General features: G+C 35.1%; 1 protein-coding gene across 3 annotated transcripts in view; it reads left to right on the forward strand.

The window, feature by feature from the left end:
* LOC123533918 (uncharacterized) overlaps positions 1-25382 on the forward strand; it is a 93770-nt gene that overhangs the window by 38644 nt on the left and 29744 nt on the right. For all 3 annotated transcript variants that reach the window (XM_053550920.1, XM_053550930.1, XM_053550929.1), the window contains one exon: positions 9075-9199. In XM_053550920.1, coding sequence (XP_053406895.1) covers positions 9075-9199 — 125 coding nt within the window. The remainder of the gene's footprint in view (positions 1-9074; positions 9200-25382) is intronic.

Consider the following 25382-nt stretch of genomic DNA (forward strand, 5'->3'; position numbering starts at 1 on the left):
AGTATTATTTAAAAAGATACAATGAGTATAATACATGACCATTATAGCATTTTCAAGGCTTTTAGTGGGGGAAGCTAAGTTTCCTAAACTTTAAGTTCCTTTTGTTTCTGAATATTGTTTCGTATTTCCTGGTATCTGTACCCGGCGGCCAGCCTAGATAGATTTTTTTATACTTCTTTTGTGTTTCTTGTTATTGGTTCTAAGTATCTCCTTCCAGCATTGAAAAGTTATTGTTTTGATACTTTTTGCATCGTTTTTGTTTTGTTTCTTGGTATTTGTTTTTTGTACCCCCCTTCTGTAGAGTAAGGTAGCAGCGGATATGGCTGTCTTCAAGAATGTGCAGTTGCAAAACGGTTTGTCTTCAGTGGAGTGCAACGTTATCTGCTGACAACTGTTGCAATTTATGCCTATTTTCACTGCCCATTTTGCTTTCTATGAGCTAATACGTATACTGCCCGTTATACGGACCTCTTGATAGCTCACCTGAGCCAAAGGCTCAAGGTGAAGTTTTGTGACCGCTCGATGTCCGTCGTGCTTCGTCCGTCGTGCGTCGTGTGTCAACAGTTTGTAAAAAATCTTCTTCTTCAAACCCATTGGGCAGATTTCACAGGAATGATTCTAGTGTGCCCCCTTTCAAAATTGCCTAAAAAACTAATTCCATGCAGAACTCTGGTTGCCATGGCAACCGAAAGGAAAAACATAACAAATCTTCTTGTTTAAAACCACAGGTCATAGGGCTTTTATATTTGGTGTGTAGCATCATCTAATGGTCCTCTACCAAGATTTTTCAAATTATCCCCATAAGGTCAAATATGGCCCGGCCCTAGGGGTCACATGGTTTACAAATACTTACAAAGGGAAAATTTTGAAAACCCTCTTGTCCGAAACCCCAAGACGTAGAGCCTCACTATTTGGCATGTTATATTATCTAATGATTCTTTATAAAGATTATTATAATTATGCCCATGAGATGAAAAGAGGCCCCACCCCAGGGGGCCAAAGTTTCACATAGATTTATATAGGAAAAATCTTAAAAAATCTTCTAGTCCGAAACCATAAGACCTAGGCCTTTGATATTTGGTATATAGCATTGCTTTGGGGTCCTCTACCAAAATTATTCAAATTATGCCCCTGGAATAAAAAGATGCCCCGCTCAGGGGTCCCAAGTTTCACATAGATTTATATAGGAAAAATCTTTAAAAAAATCTTCTTGTCCGAAACTATAAGACCTAGGCCTTTGATATTTGGTATGTAGCATTGCTTTGAGGTCCTCTACCAAAATTATTTAAATTATGCCCCTGGGGTAAAAAGAGGCCCCGCCCCGGGGGTACCGAGTTTTACATAGACTTATATAGGAAAATGTTTTAAAAATCTTCTTGTCTGAAACCACAATACCCAGTAGGGGAAACTTCCCGATCGGGAAATCATTTACTGGTTTTTCCCTACTTCCCGAACAGGAAACTTGTTACTAATAATAGTAACATGCTTCCTGTTCGGGAAGTAAAACCACTATATTTTATGTAGGTTCATTAAATATACCCGGTGCATAAGACTATACATGAGATCTCGAAATTGAATATGCCATATTGAACTTAAAAGGCATATCTAGATTTCTACCGTTCAGAGTTTTTTTAAATGTCTTAGTATTTTTTTTAATTTCAGATTGAATCTGCCCTTTTTCTGAATGAACTGCAAAAAAGCAGAGTTTTCCGATTTGGAAACCTAACTTCCCGATCAAGAAATTCTTCTTATTTGTGAAAAAGCGTGGTACATCTTTTTATCATACTAAATGGAATATCAATCCAGTCGAAGTCATAAGAACCAGAAGACATTTCAAAGGGAGATGTGAAAAATACTTGATAAACTATATAAATATGAAAATCACAAAACTAGTGTCATATTGCAAAGGTTGTGTCTCCTACATTGAAAACTTTATTATAATAAAACTTTTATACAGAATGCAAAAACGGGACGTATTATGGGAACGCCCCTGGCGGGCGGGCGGGCGGCGTCCACAGACTTTGTCCGGAGCATATATTCTTCATGCATGGAGGGATTTTGATGAAACTTGGCACAATTATTCACCATCATGAGACGGAGTGTCTTGCGCAAGAACCAGGTCCCTAGGTCTAAGGTCAAGGTCACACTTAGAGGTTAAAGGTCAAATTCAAGAATGACTTTGTCCGGAGCATATCTTCTTCATGCATGGAAGTATTTTGATGTAGCTTGGCACAATTGTTCACTATCATGAGACGGAGTGTCAGGCGCAAGAACCAAGTCCCTAGCTCTAAGGTCAAGGTCACACTTAGAGGTCAAATGATACAAGAATGAAAACTTTGTCCTGAGCATTTATTCTTCATGCAGGGAGGGATTTTGATGTAACTTGGCATATATGTTCACCACCATAAGACGGAGTGTCATGCGCAGAAACCAGGTCCCTAGCTCTAAGGTCAAGGTCACACTTAGAGGCCAAAGGTCAGATACAAGAATGACTTTGTCCAGAGCATTTCTTTTTCATGCATAGAGGGATTTTGATGAAACTTGGCAGAATTGTACACCATCATGAGACGGAGTGTCATGCGCAGGTCCCTTCTTTAGAATTACTTCCCTTTGTTGTTACTATAAATAGCTTATATTGTAACTTTTTCATTACTAGTCGTAGGGAAAAATCGAGATCACTTTTCTGTAGTACAACATGCATGTTACATCCAATTCTGAGGTGTATTTTGACCTATCTCTACCTGGTAAGATTTTTATGTGGACTTACAACTTTTCTTTTTGGATTTTTTTTTTTTAAGATTAACTTCCCTGAGTTGTTACTATAAATAACTTACATTGTAACTTTTTATAATTGACCGTAGGGGAAAAGCAAGACCACTTTTCTGTGGTACAACATAGATATTACTTTCAAATTTTAGGTGTATTTTAAGATATCTCTACCTGGTAAGGTCATGAGTTTTTTTTGTGGATTAAGAAAAACAAAAGAATTACAAAAATTACCAAAAAAAAAAAACATTGTAAACAACCACAAAATTAGAATTCCATTTGCAAATACAGGTGCCAGTGTAAACAAATTTGCTGTGACAGGCGTATATTGTGACATTCTGGCACTCTTGTTACATATTAAAATAAAGTCAGTTTTTAGGTTACTTATTATACATGATAATATAACAGTATTACAAAACATAACGTTAAAATATGAAAGGGGTTTACTTATAATGACAAAGAAAGATAGCAGTGACAAGTCTCTATAAGCTCATGGATTATATTGTTTTGGAATACTAGTATATGCTTTGATAGTAACATAGATATTTGACTTTAAAAAAAAACCTCAATCATAGGTGACGCCATCGCCAGCTCTACTTTTTCTTTTAAAAATCGAGCTAAAGATTGGAACCGATACTGACAGACAATTTACCTTGTGATGCTTGATACTGTAAAATATTAAACATAAAGGAAACTGGGGCCATAAGATGCATGTACCTGAAAATGTAAATCTGTTCAAATGCAGCACATGCTCTTACAGTATTTTGGGGTTTCACTGTGTCAAGAAAAGATATAACTACTTTGGTTCTTCCACTTTTATATTTATCAAAATCTAAGTTAATCAAGGATTCTATGTTTCTATTAATAGCTGATATAGCATTACAATCTCTTATTATATGTCTTTCATTTCTGCATACCCAAATGCAAAGGTGACAAATGCTCTTTCAGACTGTTTTAAACCTAACTAGAGAAGTAAACAAAAATATGACTTCAATCTTAAAAATTTTATTTACTATCAAAGTCTACACCAATCCACATAACTCTAATTTGACTTATGACAGTTATTCTCCTTTTTAACTTAGACTTTTTTGTTAAAGTTTTTGATAAAGTCAAATATCTCTGTTACTATCAAAGTTTTTGACTTGGAACTTAAAATAGGTATTTACTGAGTTATGCCCCTTTTTAAAATTGATTTTGTTGTGAAAAAAGTTTTGATAAGTCAAATATTTCGGTTACAATCAAAGATTAAAGCTTTTGGCGAGCCCGTAAGGGAGTTGTCCAAATGGCTGTTCGGTGTATGTGTGTGCTTGCATGCGTCAGTGCGTCCGTCTGGATTTCTTTGTCCGGACCATAAGTTTGTCATTGATTGTGGGATTTTAAAATAACTTGGCACAATTGTTCACCACCATGAGACGGCGTATCGCGCGCAGCATCCGTATCAATATCTTAAAGGTCAAGGTCACACTTGGAGTTTAAAGGTCAAATATGGCTATAATTGACCTTGTCCGGACAATAACTTCGTCATTAAATGTGGGATTGTAAAATAACCTAGCACAATTGTTTACCACCATGAGATGGTGTGTCGCGTGCAAAACCACCATCAATATCTTAAAGGTCAAGGTCACACTTCGAGTTTAAAGGTCAAATATGGCTATAATTGACCTTGTCCGGACAATAACTTTGTCATTGATTGTGGGATTTTAAAATAAGTTGGCACAATTGTTCACCACCATGAGACGGCGTGTCGCACGCAACACCCGTGTCAATATCTTAAAGGTTAAGGTCACACTTGGAGTTTAAAGGTCAAATATGGCTATAACTGACCTTGTCTGGACAATAACTTCGTCATTGAATGTGGGATTATAAAATAACCTGGCACTATTGTTTTATTTGGCACAAATATTTGTCTCAGTGAGACCGAGTTTCGTGTGCAACTCCCAGTCCTTTTGACAGCTGGCGGGCTCGACATGTTGCCCTTGGGCATCTAGTTATCAAAGTCTACACCAGGAGAAACAATCCCCATAACACTGATTTGAAATTTGACAGAGTTATGCCTCTTTTTAACTTAGACATTTTTGGTTAAAGTTTTTGATGAAGTCAAATATCACTGTTCCTGTCAAAGATTTTGACCCGAAAATTAAAATATGGGAAACAATCCTCAACTCTGATTTGAATTTTGACTGTTAAAATTTGTACTGGCAAAGCTCTTATTCAGAGTCAAGCACTGACAAAACTTATGGACAGCTCTAGTTATTCATCTGGTTGCTATCTTACGTTAATGAAGTGGCAGACATCACAGGGAACTTAGCAACTGAAATTTCTTCTGTCTTACTGTATAGAAGCCTTTGACAATGATCAAATGGAAAAACATGGTCAATTAAAGCTGTTAACAAAGTAAATGCATCAGTTGTAACATCATTTTGTGCAGTAGATTTGAATTCAGAACATCAGTTTGACAAGGATATGCACCCAAATACCTGGTTCCGATATAGTGAAAACTTACAAAAACTAGAAGGTGTAAAGAACAAAACAGGCCAGTATCATGATTCAGTTTATGACCCACATTATGAATATTTGTACATTTGTTTCAGCAAAGAAGATTATTTTTGAAGAGCAGAGATCCGCATTTGTTGAATGCAATATCTCTGATTGTATTGACAATGATAGAAACTGAACAATAGAATAGTAATGAAATAACATGTGTATTATGTAGTAACACATACAAGAGATCTTAAAAAGATATCGCTGGGATTTTCTAAGTACAAAAATGGCCGTAATTCTGACAAAATGCAGATTAGAGTTATGGTTCTTGAACTATATAGTCCCTAATGATCGATGATAAATAGGTGTGCAAAGTTTCAAAACTGTAGCTCTTATAGTTTTTGAGAAAAGATGACCTAAAAAAAACATTTAACCAAGAAACTAAAATTTTCCAACTACAATAAAGGGCCATCATTTTATCAAAATGCATATCAGAGTTGTGGTTCTAGGTAAACATAGTCCCCTAATGTGCGAAGTTTTAAAGCTGTAACACTTACAGCGTTTGAGAAAAAGTGGACCTAAACAAATTTTTTAATCAACGCAGACACCGACGCCAACGATCAAGTGACGACAATACCTCATAGATTTTTTTGTAAAAATCAGACGAGCTAGAAGGAGAAAGAAATTACGTTTACGTCAGAAACTATGCTGGAGTTACGCAAGACAAAATCTTGGTAAATGTTCAAATAATTGACCCACTGTCTTTGAACCCAAACTCATACGAGTCTGTTAAAATCCTGGGGCACCGGACACATCAAATTACTCCTTGAAAACATGAAATTTGAAATAATTGCTCTTTATAACAAAATAAAAGAATAAATTTTCTTAATGTCTACTTTCAGTTCCCTGGTTGTGAAGTAACTTAAAAGCTCCGTTTCTCGATCAGGAAGTTAGGTTTCCAATTCGGGAAACTCTGCTTTTAAGCAATTTCTAAAGAAAATGGCCAATTTCAGTGTCAAATAAAAAATTCAGTAAGACATTTAAAAAAATTGTGAACGGTAGAAATTTAGATATATCTTTCAAGATTAATGTGGCATATTCAATTTGCAGATCTTGTGTATATTCTTATGCACTGGCTATTTTGAATGAAATGGGTCTAAAACTTGCGATATTGCTTCCCGAACGGGAAGCATGTTACTATAAAAAGTAACAAGTTTCCCGTTCAGGAAGTAGGGAAAAACCCATAAATGATTTCCCGAACGGGAAGTTTCCCCTACTGATACCTAGGCCTTTGATATGTAGCATTGCCTGGTGGTCTTCTATCAATTTGTTCAAATTATGCCCCCCACTAGGGTGAAAAAAGGCCCCGCCCCGAGGGTCTCAAATTTACAGAGATAGGCAAATATTTTTAAAATCTTCTTGTCTGAAACTGCAAGGCCTAGGCTTTTGATATTTGGTATGTTGCATTGCCTAGTGGTCCTCCACCAAGATCATTCAAATTATGCCGCTGGGGTAAAAAGAGGCCCTGCCTTGGGGGTCCCAAGTTTTTCATAGACTTACATCGGAAAAAAAACTTTCAATAATCTTCTTGACTGGAAGTTCAAGGCCTAGGCTTTTGATATTTGGTATGTAGTATTGCCTTGTGGCTCCCTAACAAGATTATTCAAATTACGCCCCTAGGATGAAAAGAGGTCCCGCCCGGGGGTCACTTAGTTTTTATATGTGTTTTATAGGAAAAGATACTTCCAAAATTATCTGAGCATATTTCCTAGACTGTTTAATTATAATTGCCTGATGAACCCAAGTAATTAGGGGTCATTTGACTGTGACCTTGACCTACTGACTTACTTTCTTGTTTCTTAAGATACAGCCTGGAAATTTAAATAACATGTACAGTTTTGCACATGGATCTTAAAACTGACTTTCAGTAACCATGAATGTGATCTATTGTCCTACTTTCTTAATATTTTAGCATCAGTTTTACATTTGAAACATGTAGCTCATATTACTTAGGTAAGCAATCCAGGGTCATCATGACCCTCTTGTTTTACTTGTTGGAGCAGTGAAACTCTTCTGAGAGATCTTGTGTCATCATGGCTTCTTGTTCGTTGAAGTCATTGATTTTTAAGTGAAAGTGCAACCCGCGAAGAATTGTTAAACTCGATTGATAAACTAAAACATTTTACTTGTATTGTTTAATTCTAAAATATCAACAAGAGGTGTATTATATCTTACCAACTCCTCATAAAATAACAAGTTCAGATGCGGTTCAATTTTTTTATACGTACGCTTTTATGATTAAGTCTTTTTAGCGCTTTTTAGACTAAGATTTAGCTCTTTTACAAACAGGAGAATAAAAATTTAAGACAAAAACAAGAAATTAATATTCAGCAGTGTAGATCACAAAGATTTGGTAAAAAGTTAAGAGACGTACAAAGTATGATTTATGCATGAATGCAACTGCCTATCTTAAGTATTGATTAAGTCTAAATGAAATGCACCAAACTGAATGACGTTTTAGAGCATGTATGAACAAATTTCATTGACAAAGATTTGGCCCAGACTTTTTTCTACAACGGAAACACAAGGTCCGCGGCCGCGATATTCTCAAATCCAGCGAGAAATTAGAGATGAGCAACATGACATTAATCTTTATAAAAACAGCTGAAAATGACATGTTGATTTCCATACTTGTCTGATAGCATCGCGTTAGCCAAATATAAATCAGGCATTTCATTATCCAAAAACGCGTGCATTTTCTTTTATTCCCTTTTACCAACGGAGTCATGTTTAAAAATATCGAATTTCTATTTCCTCACAATTCTTCTTTTGTTAATTGACAGCTGTTTCTAAGATGTTGATTTGCTAAGAGAAACGTTTATGCTAAACTTATAAGGAAATATTTTTACAACACAAATAAAGCACAATATGCTATAAAATAATATTATTTACTACTGCCTACTTTGTATCCGTGAGGTCTTAAATTCCTAATAGCTATAGACCACTTAAGAGGTTTTAATAATTACCAGACCTGTCATACATCTATTGTTTGCAATAAATATAAGCATGAGATGTCCGTGCATATCATTAATGTACATGCACGATTGCCTTGATAAATACGATTATCGTTTGTTTCAAAAACGTTTGTTTGAAATATATATTTTCGAACAGCTTTACATATTTTGAAATTTGTTTTAAAACCGACTGTGCTGTATTTTTTTTTTCATTCAGTGTTAAGCAGGTCCAGAACTTTGTCTGAAAGTAAAACCGGATCTACTCAGCAATATATTTTGTCTGAGTGAAGAACACTTCGTGAAACAAGACATTTTATTTAATAGAAAAAAAAGACAACTGATAAAATTGCAAAACATGATGAAAATCATGACGATTTTCCATACAATTTACATGGAACCTAATGAATGACAAACTTATATTTTAGAAAATAACCTAGTTAACTGTTCAGGATATATTTCATACTTTTCCAAACGTGTCTGAAATAAGATAAACCTACAGTTTAAACTAAATAGGAATATCTAAAAATTCTAACAGACAACTCCGTATATGCACATGTTTTATTAATGTTGATGATGTATACCAAGTTTAATTTGAAGTTCCGACAGTATGTACATGTCCACTTAATGTTGATTATGTTTACTAATTTGCATTTGAATTTTATTAATGGAAACTGTCTGGTGTATGATATTGTGACGGAAGACGGGATGACAGACATACAGATTGACAGTTCAAATACTATAAGCCACCTGGATCACCGATATAAAAAAAATGAACAAATGTTTATATATATATATTATTTATCTCGGTTTCAGTATTCAAGAACAGTGTTTTAATGAAAAGCTTCTCGTCGTTAGTTGAGTTGATGGAGCCGAAATATTTGATTGATGAATTCACATCAAAGGATATGTATACACTAACTGTTAGAAGGGATATGACGGTAATAACTATTTCTTTTAATAAAATCATTGAACTAAGAATACATAATATACTCCTCGTAAATCTTCCGCTTTATGTGTATAGATGTCGTCTATTCCGCTTGTGTGGTATATATCGGGCATATAGGACTTACAATATTGTTTTCTTTTTTATATAAAATTTACTCCTTCGTCCGTTTTTTTGTTTAGTCAACACTAGTCTTATTAAATTTATTCCTGTGAGGTAGTTTGTTTACATGAGAAATATATGTTTGTAATAAATATTTCACCCCAGCGATATTTACCTATTTATTTTTCTTTAGTGTCAAATTATAAATTAAAAATATCCACTCATTCTTATCATAGATGAACACTTTAAAGGTAACAGAGAAAATTAAGCCTTATAAACATTTTTCGTCTAAACCGTCATCTTAATCGGCATAATTGTTATGTCTTTGCTTCTTTGAAATTGCCTTATTTATACTTGCTTTATAAATATGTACTTATTCATCTAAGGAAGATAACTTTCAACGTTTTCATTTAATTTCAAATTACCAATGCCATTAAATCCATGTTCTTATGATCTGAAACGAAGATGTATTTTATTAGTTTTTTTTTTGCAATACATATCTTAAACACCCCATTCCAAGGTCAGTAGGGAATCATTGTATTTGTTCCTGCTTCCCGAGCGGGATACTTGTTAATAAATATTATAGGAAATTGTTTCTCGTTCGGGAATCAAAAGATAAAATAGGTAAAGGTAGATTTCTCGGAAGCACAGAGCACCAAAAACACAGCCCCAGAGCCACGCATTTGCCAACAACAACAAGAAGCTGTAATGGAAAAATATTTCAGACGGGTTGCTTCAAACATCCAACAAGTACATATTAATTCATGCTAAATATTGATGGAGGGGAAGGAAATAGTGAAGGGCGAAATGGGGTCGTGGGTGTGTGTGTGTGTGGGTGGTGGGGGGGGGGTGTGAAGGAACCCGAAGGGGAAAGTTGAACAAGGAGGAATATACAAGGGAATGTCGTGTTCTTTAAGAACAGTCGCACTACAACGTAAACCACAATAGCGCTGACACTCATGTACAAAAGATAAACATACAACTACGATCAACTGAATAACATAGAAATACGAACGAGCAACACATACGAAAACAATAGGGCACCGTTATAGACTCACAAGCATACAAACGCACCCACACAAGTAGGAAAAAAACAATCAAGTAACGTCTTAGGATTCGGCTGCCAAAAAAAGGGGAGCCACGAAAATCATCATGTTTTACTTGTTTCCACCAAAAGGCCTCGTGCAAAATATACATGGTGTCAATAAATGAAATATGCCAATTTAAACTTAGATACTTTATCATATGGAAAATTAGACCCATCGTGAAAGTCACCGAAAAAGCCACCAGGTAAATCGGTCGTAGTGACTAGTCTACTCCGTTATTTGCGGTCGGTGTCAAACAGGTTATCCGTTATTTGTCAATGTACTTTTACTCATATGGATTAAACAATTAATATTAAAAGGACGCCTTTACATTGCTTGCAAAGAGAAATGAGAACGGTTTCGGTGGTGGATTAATAAGAATACCTTTATATTTTTTTCCAAACACATTATCATGACAACGGAATAATCACTTTACAAAAATAATTTCTACAATCAGATAGAAGCTCGCTATTATAGTACTTCATCATGAAATAAAGGTTTTAAATATTTTTTTGTGAAATCAAATAATTACGGTGTTCCGTTTTGTCAATCGATATCTTTATTTCTGAACCCCATGGTATCTCGAAAGTCAAAATCACGAAACTACAATGATGAGGGATGAAAACACTATAGTGAAAATCGAAATCACGATGGTGAAAACTCGAAACTAGAAAGGTTTAAGTTGAAATTACAAAACTACGATGATGAAAACGCGAGATCATTTCGTGTTTAACCATCGTGGTTTCGTGTTTTCATCATCGTGCTTTTAACTTCCATCATCGAACGATTGGGAAGTTGGCAAGTGATGGAGTTGAATTTCGATCTTCGAGCTGGCATAAGTTTCTAATCTAGTTTGATATTTAAGACAGTGTCACGGCTAAAGACTTGTTAATAAATGTGCAAACACAGTTATCTACAAAAGGCCGAGGTTCGAACTGGTATAAAATTTACAGCCTGTTCAGAGATTGAAAAATGAATATCAAGCTTACCCAAACATCGTAATTCAAATTAAAAAATAACAAAACAACTGAATTTCAATGTAGTACTTAAACTGGGATCTGCTCAAGATCAAATTCAAGGTTTAAAAATACTGCCAGATTGGATATATCGAAATTCAAGTTTATAAGAAGCTAAATATATTACTTTTGGTCTTATATTTAAGCCTGCACAAATTTAAAAGCAATCAACTTGAAAGCTAGAATTGATTGTGATACTAACTTTTGGAACAACTGAATTTCGATTTTGCATTGAATTAAATTTCGAGCCGGCTCACATTTTAAAAATCTAGCATTACATATCAAACCAGCTCGAACATCAAACTTCAAATTTTCTGTTTGAATATCGAGCACGCATTGAATTTAGACCTAGCTTGAAGATCGCACTTCAAATTTTCAAAATGATGAAAGACAAGAAATTGATATTAGCTCGAAAAATTTGAATTTCGATCTTCTAGCTGGCTCTATTATCAATTCTAGCTAGAATTTCTGTGTTTTGTTGTGATTAAAAATTTGACCTCCGAGTTTGCACGAAATTCAATATAAATAAAACTCAACGTAATCCTTTCAAAAATTTGAATTTCGATCTAACTTGCACAAAATATGCCGCTGCAAAATCTTGTGATTTCTTTCTTCTTGCAAGCTGAAATTTATTTCAAGCTCGAATTCACTGCCTTAGATTTTCATTTTCGACAGACTCTAACTTCAAAGTTGGCTCGAATTTATTACTGAAAATTTTAGTTTCGAGCTTCCATTCAGGTCCAGAGTCGAAGCGAACTCGAAATTCTTCTTTTTGAAAATTTGAATTTTCGATCCTCAAGCTGTTAAAAACAAAGAAAATCAGATTATTGAGCGTCCACTAATTACTTAATCCGTACATTTGTGCAGTTTACTGCGGCGGACTAATTTAGATTCCGTAAGAATTGACGGAAATATACGAGACTGTTCGCGTCTTGCCGATAACGAAAAAATAACTATACTCCGCTGCAAAAAGCTTAAAAAAGACCATTTTCTTTTGCACATAGAAAACTGAAATTCATTTGAAACAATAGCTAAAAGAATATAGATTACTAAGCCGTTTGCAATGGTCTTAAGGGTAAATGATAAACTATTTAGTCTTTGTCAAACAGAATTAATTTCAGCAAATTATCCGTATTTTACTACATATCTAATTGTAGACAGACAGACATAAGTAGACGCCAAAAAGACCATATTCTTTTAAATTCATTTTGAAAATGAAATACTCATAACAAAGACAATATATTGAATATTATCACATCGTTTGCAAAGCTAAAATACGTATGATACTTTTAATATAAGTTTAGATAAGGTACAAGACTCCTCTTTTGCGCTTGATAAAATATTTTCACACCCTGCGAAATATCGAGGGGTCTAATTTTCCCATATGCTGAAATTCTACCGTTCAGATTTCTTTTTAATGTCTTAACAATAGTTTTACTTTTAATTTCAAAGCTTCCCGAACAGAAAGCATAACTTCCCAATCGGGAAACTCAGATATGTATATTAATATTGAATTGAATTGCATGCAGTTACAAACATGACCCCTTTTCCACTCATTTTTTTTTATGTGTGTGTGTTTTATTTTTGTTCAGGTCCGTGTGAAAGCTTCTAATGATGCAGAAGTTTGCATAAAATCATTTTATCATCGTATAATTTTAAGCAACACAACATTAAAAGCAGGAACTGCATGTATAGAATATAAGCTGCCTATTTAATAGAGAAAAGTGAAAATGACCCGTGTATGGGTACTTTACAGCTGGTGCATTAAACAATCAGACAAAAAAAAACCTTTTAGAACTGGAGCGTCACCTGTATCTTGAACTATCCTCTACAAACAGTCTTCTGAAGTAGTATCGCATATGAGTTACTAGTGGCGACAATTAAGAAGCTAAGTTATGGCAACAAATTGTCCAAATATTTGACAAAACATAAATTCTCCGATAGCATAAAAGCACAAGACATTTTTTTCGTTAAACTTCATACATGGATAGGTGGCAATTTGGAAAATGTTATCGTGATTTTTTGTTGCTTTGACAACAAATGGTGTTGCTGTGATAGCAAACAGTCCAAAATATGACAAAATAACTGATTCTGCGAGAACTTAAACAGTCAAAGGATTCTTTCATGTGGTAGAAGATAACGCGGAGAACATGAACATTATTATCTATTTTTCTGTTAGTCCGTCTTTTCCATCAATAATTTCCTTATACTGGTTACAGATGTTGCATTCTGTCATAACATTAAAATATCATTTTATTTTGTTTGTCCCTTTATTCGTCTATAAATCTGTAGGTCACAAAGAAAGATCCGTTGTTAACTTTCAAATTCTTTACTCGAAAACTGACTAATAGATTTAGATATTAAGTTATTTGGAACATTTGTTTGTTTGTTTGTTAGCACACCTGTCACAAAGTGACAAGGTGAGCTTTTGTGATCGCGTGGCGTCCGTCGTCCGTGCGTGCGTGCGTGCGTCCGTAAACTAGGTCAAGTTTGAAACTGGGTCAAGTGCGGTTCAAAACTAGGTCAGTAGGTCTAAAAAAAAGAAAAACCTTGTAACCTCTATAGAGGCCATACTTTTCAATGGATTTCATGAAAATTGGTTTGAATGTTCATCTTGATGATATCTAGGTCAAGTTTAAAACTGGTTCAACTGCGGTCAAAAACTAGGTCAGTAGGTCTAAAAATAGAAAAACATTGTGACCTCTTTAGAGGCCATACTTTTCAATGGATCTTCATGAAAATTTGTCAGAATGTTCACCTTGATGTTATCTAGGTCAGGTTTGAAACTGGGTCAACTGCGGTCAAAAACTAGGCCAGTAGGTCTAAAAATAGAAAAACCTTGTGACCTCTTTAGAGGCCATACTTTTCAATGGATCTTCATGAAAATTGGTCAGAATGTTCACCTTGATGATATCTAGGTGAAGTTTGAAACTGGGTCACGTGCCATCAAAAGATAGGTCATTAGGTCAAATAATAAAAAACTAGGACCTCTCTAGAGGACATATTTTTCATGGGATCTGTATGAAAGTTGGTCTGAATGTTCATCTTGATAATATCTAGGTCAAGTTTGAAACTGGATCAACTGCGGTCTAAAACTAGGTCGGTAGGTCTAAAAATAGAAAAACTTTTTGACCACTATAGAGGCCATATTTTTTAAATGGATCTTCATGAAAATTTGTTTGAATGTTCATCTTAATGATATCTAGGTCAGATCTGAAACTGGGTCAACTGCGGTCAAAAACTAGGTCAATAGGTCTAAAAATAGAAAAACCTCGTGACCTCTTTAGAGGCCATACTTTTCAATGGATCTTCATGAAAATTGGTCGGAATGTTCATCTTGATGATATCTAGATCAAGTTTGAAACTGGGTCACGTGCAATCAAAATCTAGGTCAGTACTTCAAAGAATATGAAAAACCTTGTGACCTCTCTAGAGGACACATTTTTCATTAGATCTGTATGAAAGTTGGTCTGATTGTTCATCTTGATGATATCTAGATCAAGTTTGAAACTGGGTCAACTGTGGTCAAAAACTAGGTAGGTAGGTCTAAAAATAGAAAAACCTTGTGACCACTCTAGATGCCATATTTTTCAATGGATCTTCATGAAAATTTGTCTGAATGTTCACCTTGATGCTATCTAGATAAAGTTTAAAACTGGGTCACATGTGGTCAAAACTAGGTCAGTAGGTATAAAAATAGAAAAACCTTGTGACCTCTAGAGGCTATACTCTTCATGAGATCTTCATGAAAATTGATGAGAATGTTCACCTTGATGATATCTAGGTCAAGTTCAAAACTGGGTCATGTACCTTCAAAAACTAGGTCATTAGGTCAAATAATAGAAAAACCTTTTGACCTCTCAAGAAGCTATATTTTTAAATGGATCTTCATGAAAATTGGGTCATGTGGGGACAGGTGAGCGATTCAGGACCATCATGGTCTTCTTGTTTTGGGGTTAACGTCGTTCAACAGTATTTCAGTCATGTAACGGCGGGCAGTTAACCCTAACAAGTCTTCCTGGATTCCGTATCAGTACAAACCTTTTCTACGCAAGTAACTGCCAACTTCCCCACTTGAATTACCAGAGGTGGAGGACGAATGACACAATGTCTTTTATCAAATCGCCACGGAGAACATACGCCCCGCCCGGGGATCGAATTCGCGACCCCGCGAACCTACTGAGCTAAGCGGGTGGGTATATACATGTCCCTTAATTATGCTTCAATAAAAAAAATGTGGTTCCTATGGCACCAGATATGATTTTTATTGCTTTGCAATGGTCTTGCTGTTTTGGACGTTTTTGAACAAGATCATTTAGCGTAGCTGAGCGAGAATAGCCTCCGTTTCTATTCTGATAGCGATGTCAGCGTCACATTATAGGGTTTATACACGTTTTTAGCTCATCTGAGCACAAAGTGCTCAGGGTGAGCTATTGTGTGCCTCTAAACTGGGATTACGGACCATTTTAGTAGCCTAGAGGTGACGGGGGGGGGGGGCGTTTATAAACAAGGGGCCATGGCCCTCTGTTTTTATTTGCTGTAAATGAGTCACAGGGCCTCAGGGGAGGTAAACATGTGTTTTCAAGAAATGGCCTATTATACAATGTGTCCGAAACTAGGGGGGAGGACCCTTAAGGGGCCTTTTTGGTTGATAAGCGGGTTATTGGGGGCCAACAAAAAATGTTGGGGACCATTGTTGGCATCTTAAAAATGGCTCTTTGGCTGTTGGCCCACTAATCGAAAGTAGTGGACCGTCCGTCGTCCCTTTCCTTTAAACAACATCTCCTCCTAAACCACCTGGCCAATTTTGATGACACTTTACATGGATGTTTCTTGGATAGTCTTTTTTAATTTTTTGTTCACAGAATAGAATTCCGTACAGAACTCTGGTTGCCATGGCAACCGAAAGAAAAAGAACTTAAAGAAAGTTCTTGTCTGAAACCACAGGTCCTAGGGCTTTTATATTGGTTTGTAGCATCATCAAGTTGTCTTCTACCAAGATTTTTGAAATTACCCCAATAGGGTTAAATATACCCCCACCATGGGGATCACATGGTTTATATAGACTTTGAAAATCTTCTTGTCCAAAACCACATGGCCTAGGGCTTTGATATTTGGTATGTAGAATCATCTATAAGTCCTCTACCAAGATTATTCAAATAATCTCCCTAGGATCAAATATAGCCCCGCCCTTGGGGTCACATGGTTTATATAGACTTTTATAGGGAAAAACTTTGAAAATCTTCTTGTCTATAAACAAAGACCCGAGGGCTTTGATATTTGGTATGAAGCATTATCTAGTGGTCCTCTACAAAGATTGTTCAAATTATCCCTCTCGGGTCAAATATGGTCCCGTCCTTAGGGTCACATGGTTTATATAGACTTATATAGTAGAAAAGTGTCAAAATCCTTTTGTACATAACCAAATGGCCTAGAGCTTTGATATTTGGTATGTAGCATTGTGTAGTAGTCCGTAACCAAGATTGCTCAAATTATCCCCTGGGGTTAAAACTGGCCCAAAGCTGAACGACTGTGCTTTAAATAGACTTGTATATGGTAAAACCTTTTAAAAAATCTTATCTCAAACCATAAGGCCAAGAGCTTAGATATTTAATATTTGGCATGCTCTAGTGGTTCTCTTCCAAGATTATTTAAATCATGACCCTAGTGTCAATATATGCCATGCCTATCCATAACCGGGGCGCACAAATCAAGAACACTACCAAAAGCATATGTTTCAAATATCTATAACTGGGGCGCACAAATCAAGACCACTACCAAAAGCATGTTTTCAAGACTTTAGCGATGCTTTTATTTCCCCTTACAAACATGGTATTACCCATAATGTTGCAGATTACTTAAACATTCGGCATAAAGAAACACAATTTAAAGAAGAGTAAATGTACATTCGAGTCATGTTTTCAATATGCTGACATGTTTGCAAGATATCTGCGAGATATCAAATATAAACATACTTTTCAAAACCGTTCGTATGATTCCTAACATAAACAATCGCGTAAGTTTATCCACGAACTATTTTCCTAACGCCCAATTCAAAAGAGTGTAAACAGCTACTCCTTAATAAATAATCGGCCCTGACAGCATTTCAAAAATAAAAATCATGTATTAGCAGCAAGTGAATTGCCTTGTTAATACACGATTATTCACTGCGAAAAAAGTGTTAATATACGGGAGTGTACGGGATTCCGTATATTACCCATATACGGGAAGAAATACGGGAAAACTAAAATACGGGCGTGTACGGGGCTTGTATATTTAAAAGTCCGTATACTAATAAAATACGGATTTCCGTATACTATGAAATACGGAATTCTTAGTATACGATACCCCGTATATTATTGAAATACGGGAATTTCTAAAAAGGGTTGTTTTGATCGTATACAACACCGTATATTTCCCGTATATGTCTAGTGTACGGGAATACATAAATCCGTATATTACAAAACTACGAGACGTATATTTCCCGTATATGTTTCATATACAACCCCGTATATTTCCCGTATATTCTGGATATACGGGATATGTATAGTTTGTATATTTCGAAAATACAGGGATTAAATTTCCCGTATATTCTTCGTATACAACTCCGTATATTTCCCGTATATGCCGGAAATACGGATTTAAATAATTTGTATATTTCGAAAATACGGGACGTATATGTCCCGTATATGCTTGGTATACAACTCCGTATTATTCCCGTATATGCCAAAAATACGGGATTTAAATAATTTGTATATTTTGAAAATACGGGACTTACATTTCCCGTATATTCTTTGTATACAACTCCGTATATTTCCCGTATATTCTGGATATACGGGATATGTATAGTTTGTATATTTCGAAAATACAGGGATTAAATTTCCCGTATATTCTTCGTATACAACTCCGTATATTTCCCGTATATGCCGGAAATACGGGATTCAAATAATTTGTATATTTCGAAAATACGGGACGTATATGTCCGTATATGCTTGGTATACAACTCCGTATATTTCCCGTATATGCCGGAAATACGGGATTTAAATAATTTATATATTTCAAAAATACGGGATGCAATCAATATGTGTAGTGAAAATGATATTCTCCGGCCATTTCAAAGGTCAAACATTTGCATGTTTTCGAACTTGTACGTGTATGTAGAATGAATGCCAATATTGAAAGAAAGAAATGTTTAATACTAATATGACATGAACTGAAAAAAAAGCATTCACGGATCAAAACAGGTATAAAATCAAACATGAATGAATCCATCATTTTATCTAGCGCGTTCCCGATTTATTTTAATATTTAATCTAAATAGCCGATTGAGAAAAGAAAAAGATTAATCAATTCATCCCTATTTATTTGTTGTGATAAATACATCCGTGGATCATCGCCATTGTAAAAATCAAACGCAAGCATAAATTAACTCCTTTTAGGCACATTTCCAACGCTTGTGCATACAATGCAAATACATATAGAAAAAGGAGGAACTAATTCATTTATATTTTGTACTGAAAAAGTATATAAGACATGTATTGATACTTTACTTATGAAATCAATTCTAATATTTTTACAGACGCAAAATAATCGATATAATGCGTCTGCGTCCAAAGATTCGAACAAACGCCTTTCGTTCGATTTAAAGACCTGCTCCCGTCCTACCGTTTAACCTTAAATTGTCACTGAAAAAGCATGAAAATCCTGACTATGAACAGTGCCGCCTGTCAAAATAGAGTCTATTTTACATTAAATTCTATATAAAATACCTTTGGTTTTGTGTGCAGAAGTGTGGCACGTGGCCGTTAACTGTTACCTATTGTAATTATGGGTTGCATACACACAATAGAATTTGAATAGCCGCGGAGCAGATCTTTAATACATTACACAACCGTTCTATTGTTCTCTGCAGGTTAATAACCAAAATGAATACCTACATACCATACCTGCGCACGTACACAGGTATCATACCATACCTGCGCTCGTGCACAGGTATTATACCATACCTGAGCACGTGAAAAGAAAGTTGAAATGATCTGACACTCAAGAACATTCCCTATATTTCAGTAAATTAATTTTTGGTGTCTGAAGTTAAATAGCGATATAAATATGTCTTTACTGTATAATTTTTACAATGTCACATGTGCAAATAGCTGTGTGGACAAAACGTTTAGTTGCTTAACTGTATTTATGGTTCAACTCGTGCGTACGTACCCCAAATATTATCGGTAGAAATATTGCCATACTTGTCTGATCAAACCTTATGGTCTATTTATAAACGTTATGGAAAATGTTGAATAAAACATATTTAAAAGTATCTTAGATAGAAAGACAAAGTATTTCTCACCAGCGTTTCCTGAAAATGAATACTAGATCTACAAGAGAAAACAATCAGATTTCGTGAAATATGTTACACAGATAATGTAAAAGTAACATCAATAACAACACTACATTGAATTTATAAAATGGTCTGAGGTGATTTTGAACTCGTGGTATCGTGCGTGGCAGTCAGACAGCTACCACTATGCCACCGTGCCATTGGCTATTTATATTGGTTATTTTAGGATACAAATATTTCGTAAAATAATGGAAACCCCCGAAAATACTGGTGAAGATTAATGAGTGCCAGGTCAATACTTATAGAAAATAGACAATACCTTCGCCAAGTAGCCTTTACAAATGATCAATCTTTTTAAATATTGTATATTTTGACCTTTGAATCACGATCGTCATGTTTTCATCTACACGATACATTCACGGCTTAGTACTTGACAGGGAGGAGTAGAAGAAGATAATCATTTTCATTATTGTTGTTAGATGATGATGATGATGATGATGATTACGACCACGACGAAACTGTAAATGCAGAGTCCGAAACTAAGTTTATCGTGATAAATGTTTTATAAACATGCAACCGAAGTGTAAAGTTGTGCATTAAAAAAACTCCCAACAAATAATTGGTGAACAAAAATGCATTTACACTGGCGAATAAGCAGAACTTTCATAAACTTTTTTAATATCATTTTACGTATTTCAATTTACCTGCTGAAGTTAAAGTAATTCCTAATATAATTTATTTTCTGACTGGGAGGAGGAAACACTTATAAATAAATGAATAAATAAATAAAAACTAACAAATTAAAATGACGTTGGGTAAGTCAGTTACTTACCTCTTAGATCGGTGTTCATGAAATGAAAATACCCGCGCTCGTGCGGTAACGATTCGCACGAGCACGGGTATTTTCATTTCATGAACACCTCCTACTCGGTAGGTCGGCTTTTTGTGTTTTTGTTGGGATTAACGTTGCGCTGACACACTTATAGGTCCTTTAGCGACTTTCCAGTTTTCTTGGTGGTGGAATACCCCAGGTGCCCTAACGTGCATTATTTCATCACGAGCGAGCAACTGCTTAATGTCTTCCTCACATGGAGAATTCAACACTCTGCGTGAGTCTTGAACCCGTATCGGTGATGGGCAACTGGTTTGAAGTCATCGATCTAAACCACTCGGCCACGGAGACCCACTCCGGGTAGGTCGGACCTTTAAACCAACATGTAGATAACATAGCATTTGGTAATAAAGAAAACACATAATTAACCGAAGTCATTCAGTTTAATATAATTCAAAGCGCTATAAAATATGTATTTTATACCTTTTTGTTCAATGTTCACTTTCAGCTGTTACTTAATTATAAATATTAAGCAAAAAATATTTTCATATCCGTTGACTTTTGTTTCGAAGTAATTCTGCAGATGTTCTTTGTATAGTACGGTGGCATAACGAGGACATAGGAAATCTTTTATTTTTTCTGTGCGCACGTGTTAGCTACCACGTGCGTATGTGGTAATTCACACGTGCACGGGTGATAACTATCACGTGCGCAAGTGACAGCTATCACGTTCGCACGTTATACTACCATGTGCGCATGTGATAACTAACACGTGCGCACGTGTTAGCTGATCAATGAAAAAGCGTGAAAGATCTGCAATTTTTCTAAATGGATGTCTTTCATAAGGAAGTGTTATTTATAGTTAGCTGTAATTTACGAAGTAAGTGTTTCTTGTTTTTTGAAAAAAGAAAGACTGATATCTCGGTTAGTTTCGTTGGTAATTTTTCACGTTCGCACATGTCAGCTAACAACTGCGAATGTGACAGCTATCACGTGTTAGCTAAGACAGTTATTACGTGCGCACGTGTTAATCAACACATTCGCACGTGGTATCTAACATGTGCGAATGTGGTGCTAACACGTGCGCACGTGATAAATAAAATGTTTCCTATGTCCCCTCTATTCCACCGTAGTATTCACTGTTCCAAGACTATTTTATTTCTCGTGGATGTAGTGTCCTTTAGTATTGACCTAGCACATGTGAATATTTCGTATATTTCCGTAAATTCATTTTCAATGTCTAAACATAAATAGCGTTGCAAATATTACATATATAACTCTTAGTTGATATTATACTGTAGCATGGGGGCCTCCGTGGCCGAGTGGTTAAGGTCGCTGACTTCAAATCACTTGCTCCTGATCGATGTGGATTCGAGCCTCACTCGGGGCGTTGAATTCTTCATGTGAGGAAGTCATCCAGCTTGCTTACGGAAGGCCGGTGGTTCTACCCAGGTGCCCGCTCGTGATGAAATAATGCACGGAGGGGCACCTTGGGTCTTCCTCCACCATCAAAGCTGGAAAGTCGCCATATAACCTATAATTGTGTCGGTGCGACGTTAATTCCAAAAAAAAAAAAAAAAAAAAAATACTGTAGCATGTGCAGGTAGCTGAGCGGCAAAGCGTTTAGCTGCCAGTATCAGGGTAGTGGGTTCGAGTTTTGGCCATACCTTTTCCCCTAAATTTTATTTGCAAACTTTCCACTTATTTGTCAAACGCACCGTGATATTTATGGTCCATTTATTAAAAGTTACCATATTCACCCGTTGTAAAAAAGTCGATTATTTAAAATATTCTAGACAAAAAGACACATTACCTGTCACAAGCGTACTAGAAAATAAATACTTTAAGAGAAAATAATTAAAATTCATAAAGATAAAACAGGTAGCGATAACCACTGGCACCAGACCAGAAAGAAAATGCCTCTGTACATGTTATACCCTACCCCTAGGTATCATATAAGAACCATGGTCGTGAACGGGAAAATATACTTACCCATTTCAATCGCGTATTTCATACCTAAAACACGCAGTTCAGTAAATGTGTACTATTGATATTAAACAAGTGGTAATTTATCTTCCGTTGTGTACCTGTCACATTTCTTCAATACTTCTTATCTTAGAAAAACAACGTGTAGTTTATAGTTTTTTCAACGGTACACAAAAAACTTGCTTGAACTTCCCTGGTGAAGTTCCGGTCTAGATTACCGACACACTCTGATTGGCTGATGTGAAAATGTATGTCCGTCGTCATTTTACTACACGTGTACGCTTAAATATTTATATGCAGCACAAATGTGCAAAATGCATTAAATAAACAGAATAGATGTATACCAATGTATGATTTCAAATTCAAAATCATATACAAGATGAATTTCATTCATCATTTTGAGTCTTATCGTAAAACTGTGAATATATTGCATTCTGTTTTTGTTTGTTTACATTTCGCTTAACATGTGCACACTGTCGTGACCTCTAGACCGGATGTTCATTAGGGGAGTTCACGCAAGTTTTTTCTGTAACGTTGACTAAAGCATAAAATATGTGGAGCATCTCTGCAATATGGAATATTGAGACAATGTGACAGATGCACGAATGAAGATAAATTATCGCTTGTTTAATATCAATAGTACACATTTACTGAACTGCGTGTTTTAGGTATGAAATACGCGATTGAAATGGGTTAGTATATTTTCCCGTTCACGACCATGGTTCTTATATGATACCTAGGGGTAGGGTATAACATGTACAGAGGCATTTTCTTTCTGGTCTGGTGCCAGTGGCGATAACATCACATTACTTTACTTTAAAGAAATGATAACCGTGGTAACGTGGATGGCGTGGCACTGATTAACTGTATAAAATATAAATATTGCTTAAAATTAACGAAAACGCTCGAAAACTATTGACAAAGATTAATGAGTGCCTTTCATTAAATCAAATGATATAAGCATTTACACTGATTTACCCATCTCCACGAAAATAAACTGTACATTTAATTTCTGCCGAACAGTTTTACTGCAACATTAATTGATAATAATTGTATGCATATTAACTAAATCAGATAGATAGCCCATGTACCCTAAGCCTGGTAATTCAGTCTGACAATTTCTAACATTTTTCTACCTGCAAATTGACAATATCAGAAACTCGATGAATGCCAATTAACACAAATTAGCGCAAATTAAGTGGGATCTTTAATGCATGATTTCTTCCGTCCAATCAGTTGAGAACACGCTTCGCGCGTTCATTCCCCGAGGCGATAACATCTGGCCCTCAAGTGACCGCACGCGATAATCTGTATATTGCAATATTTCAGGGAAAGGAAGTCACGAGTAAGTACTTATTTGATTTAATATGTTTTAATTTTTAATAAACTGATTTTTTGTGTGACAAACCAGACCATGAATTATATTTCAATTAATCGAAACACGGGTTGCTTTTTATTGTTTTTTAAAAAGTCAGAAGCGTCAAAAAAGATAATTTGTAATCTTAATATAAAAAAGAAATTCAGAATAGCCGTTAAATAGTTCATTCATTCATTCATTCATTCATTAATAATTTCTTCAAAACTCATCATTTAACTATTATTTCATTCATTCTTTCATCCAATAGTCTACAAGGATGTCAATCACCAAAAGTTGATGTTGCAAGTGTTTGAAATAAAAAAAAAATCGTACAAAAATCATTTGATGAATACCATTGGGGTTAAACGAGATTAAAGTTGAAAGGACAAAAACAACTCCTGATAGAAGTTTTATTTCGTAGAAGCTAGGTAGCCGAGGCTAGCTTGTAGAATGAATAAGGCGGCACGCACATTCATTCATTCGGTCAAAACTGGAATCTCGGAAAAGCATTAATGAAGTTAATAATTACAATCTTTTATTTTTAGAAAATGGGTACCTGTAATCTGACATAATAACGCTTTTTTCTAGATGGCACTTCTGCAAAAAATTACAACATCTCTTGCCTCTGTCTAGAGAAAAAATGTTTTTTTCTGCGAAAATATCAGTGTCAGTATGAAGAAATTAATACTATTAAAGATTATTTTATCTCTACAGACTTTGTAAGTCTATGTAAGCGGTTGTGATGCGTATTATGTTTTCAAAGTATTATATAAAAAAAAGGTTGGTAATAATAAAAATTTATATTATGTAGAATTTTATTATTAATCTGAAAGTTTTAAGAATTTTATAGTGACCTAAAATACATACATACTATAGATCTTTTGCATTACCAATTTTTAGTAACATCTTTAAAACCGATAAAGCGGGAGAGCTTTACCTAAGAACAAATAATCCAATTTGTCGATTTCCGCACTAAGTGTTGTTGTTGTAGTAACACGGGGGTGGGGGTGGGGTGAATCGACAACTAATAGCTTTGGTCATTATATTTTTTTTATCTTGTGCATTTACAGGCAAACGGTTTACTAACGATGTACTTGAATGAAGTTTAAATTAATATTAAAGCGAAATGCGGAACAAGTCGAATATGTATATAATACTTTATTTATTGTCAAATAAAAGCAATATTTAGTAATGTGAATATGGTATCTAACATATTTAAAATCGTTACATATTATACATCTAAAACAAACATTTACTTTCAGGACCATACAATTCAATTCAATTCAATAGTTTATTTACGTCTCATCATATGTATGTCACAATAAAACATAATAAAATCTTATTAAAATACATATGCCATTCTTAACAGAATTACAAGAGACGGGTAAGCATAGCTTACTTTAATTAATATTTCTGTTATTTATACTATACATGTCGTTTTATTTCTAAAACATTTTTAAAA

Source organism: Mercenaria mercenaria, chromosome 1 (assembly GCF_021730395.1).
Source record: "Mercenaria mercenaria strain notata chromosome 1, MADL_Memer_1, whole genome shotgun sequence".
NCBI lineage: Eukaryota > Metazoa > Mollusca > Bivalvia > Venerida > Veneridae > Mercenaria > Mercenaria mercenaria.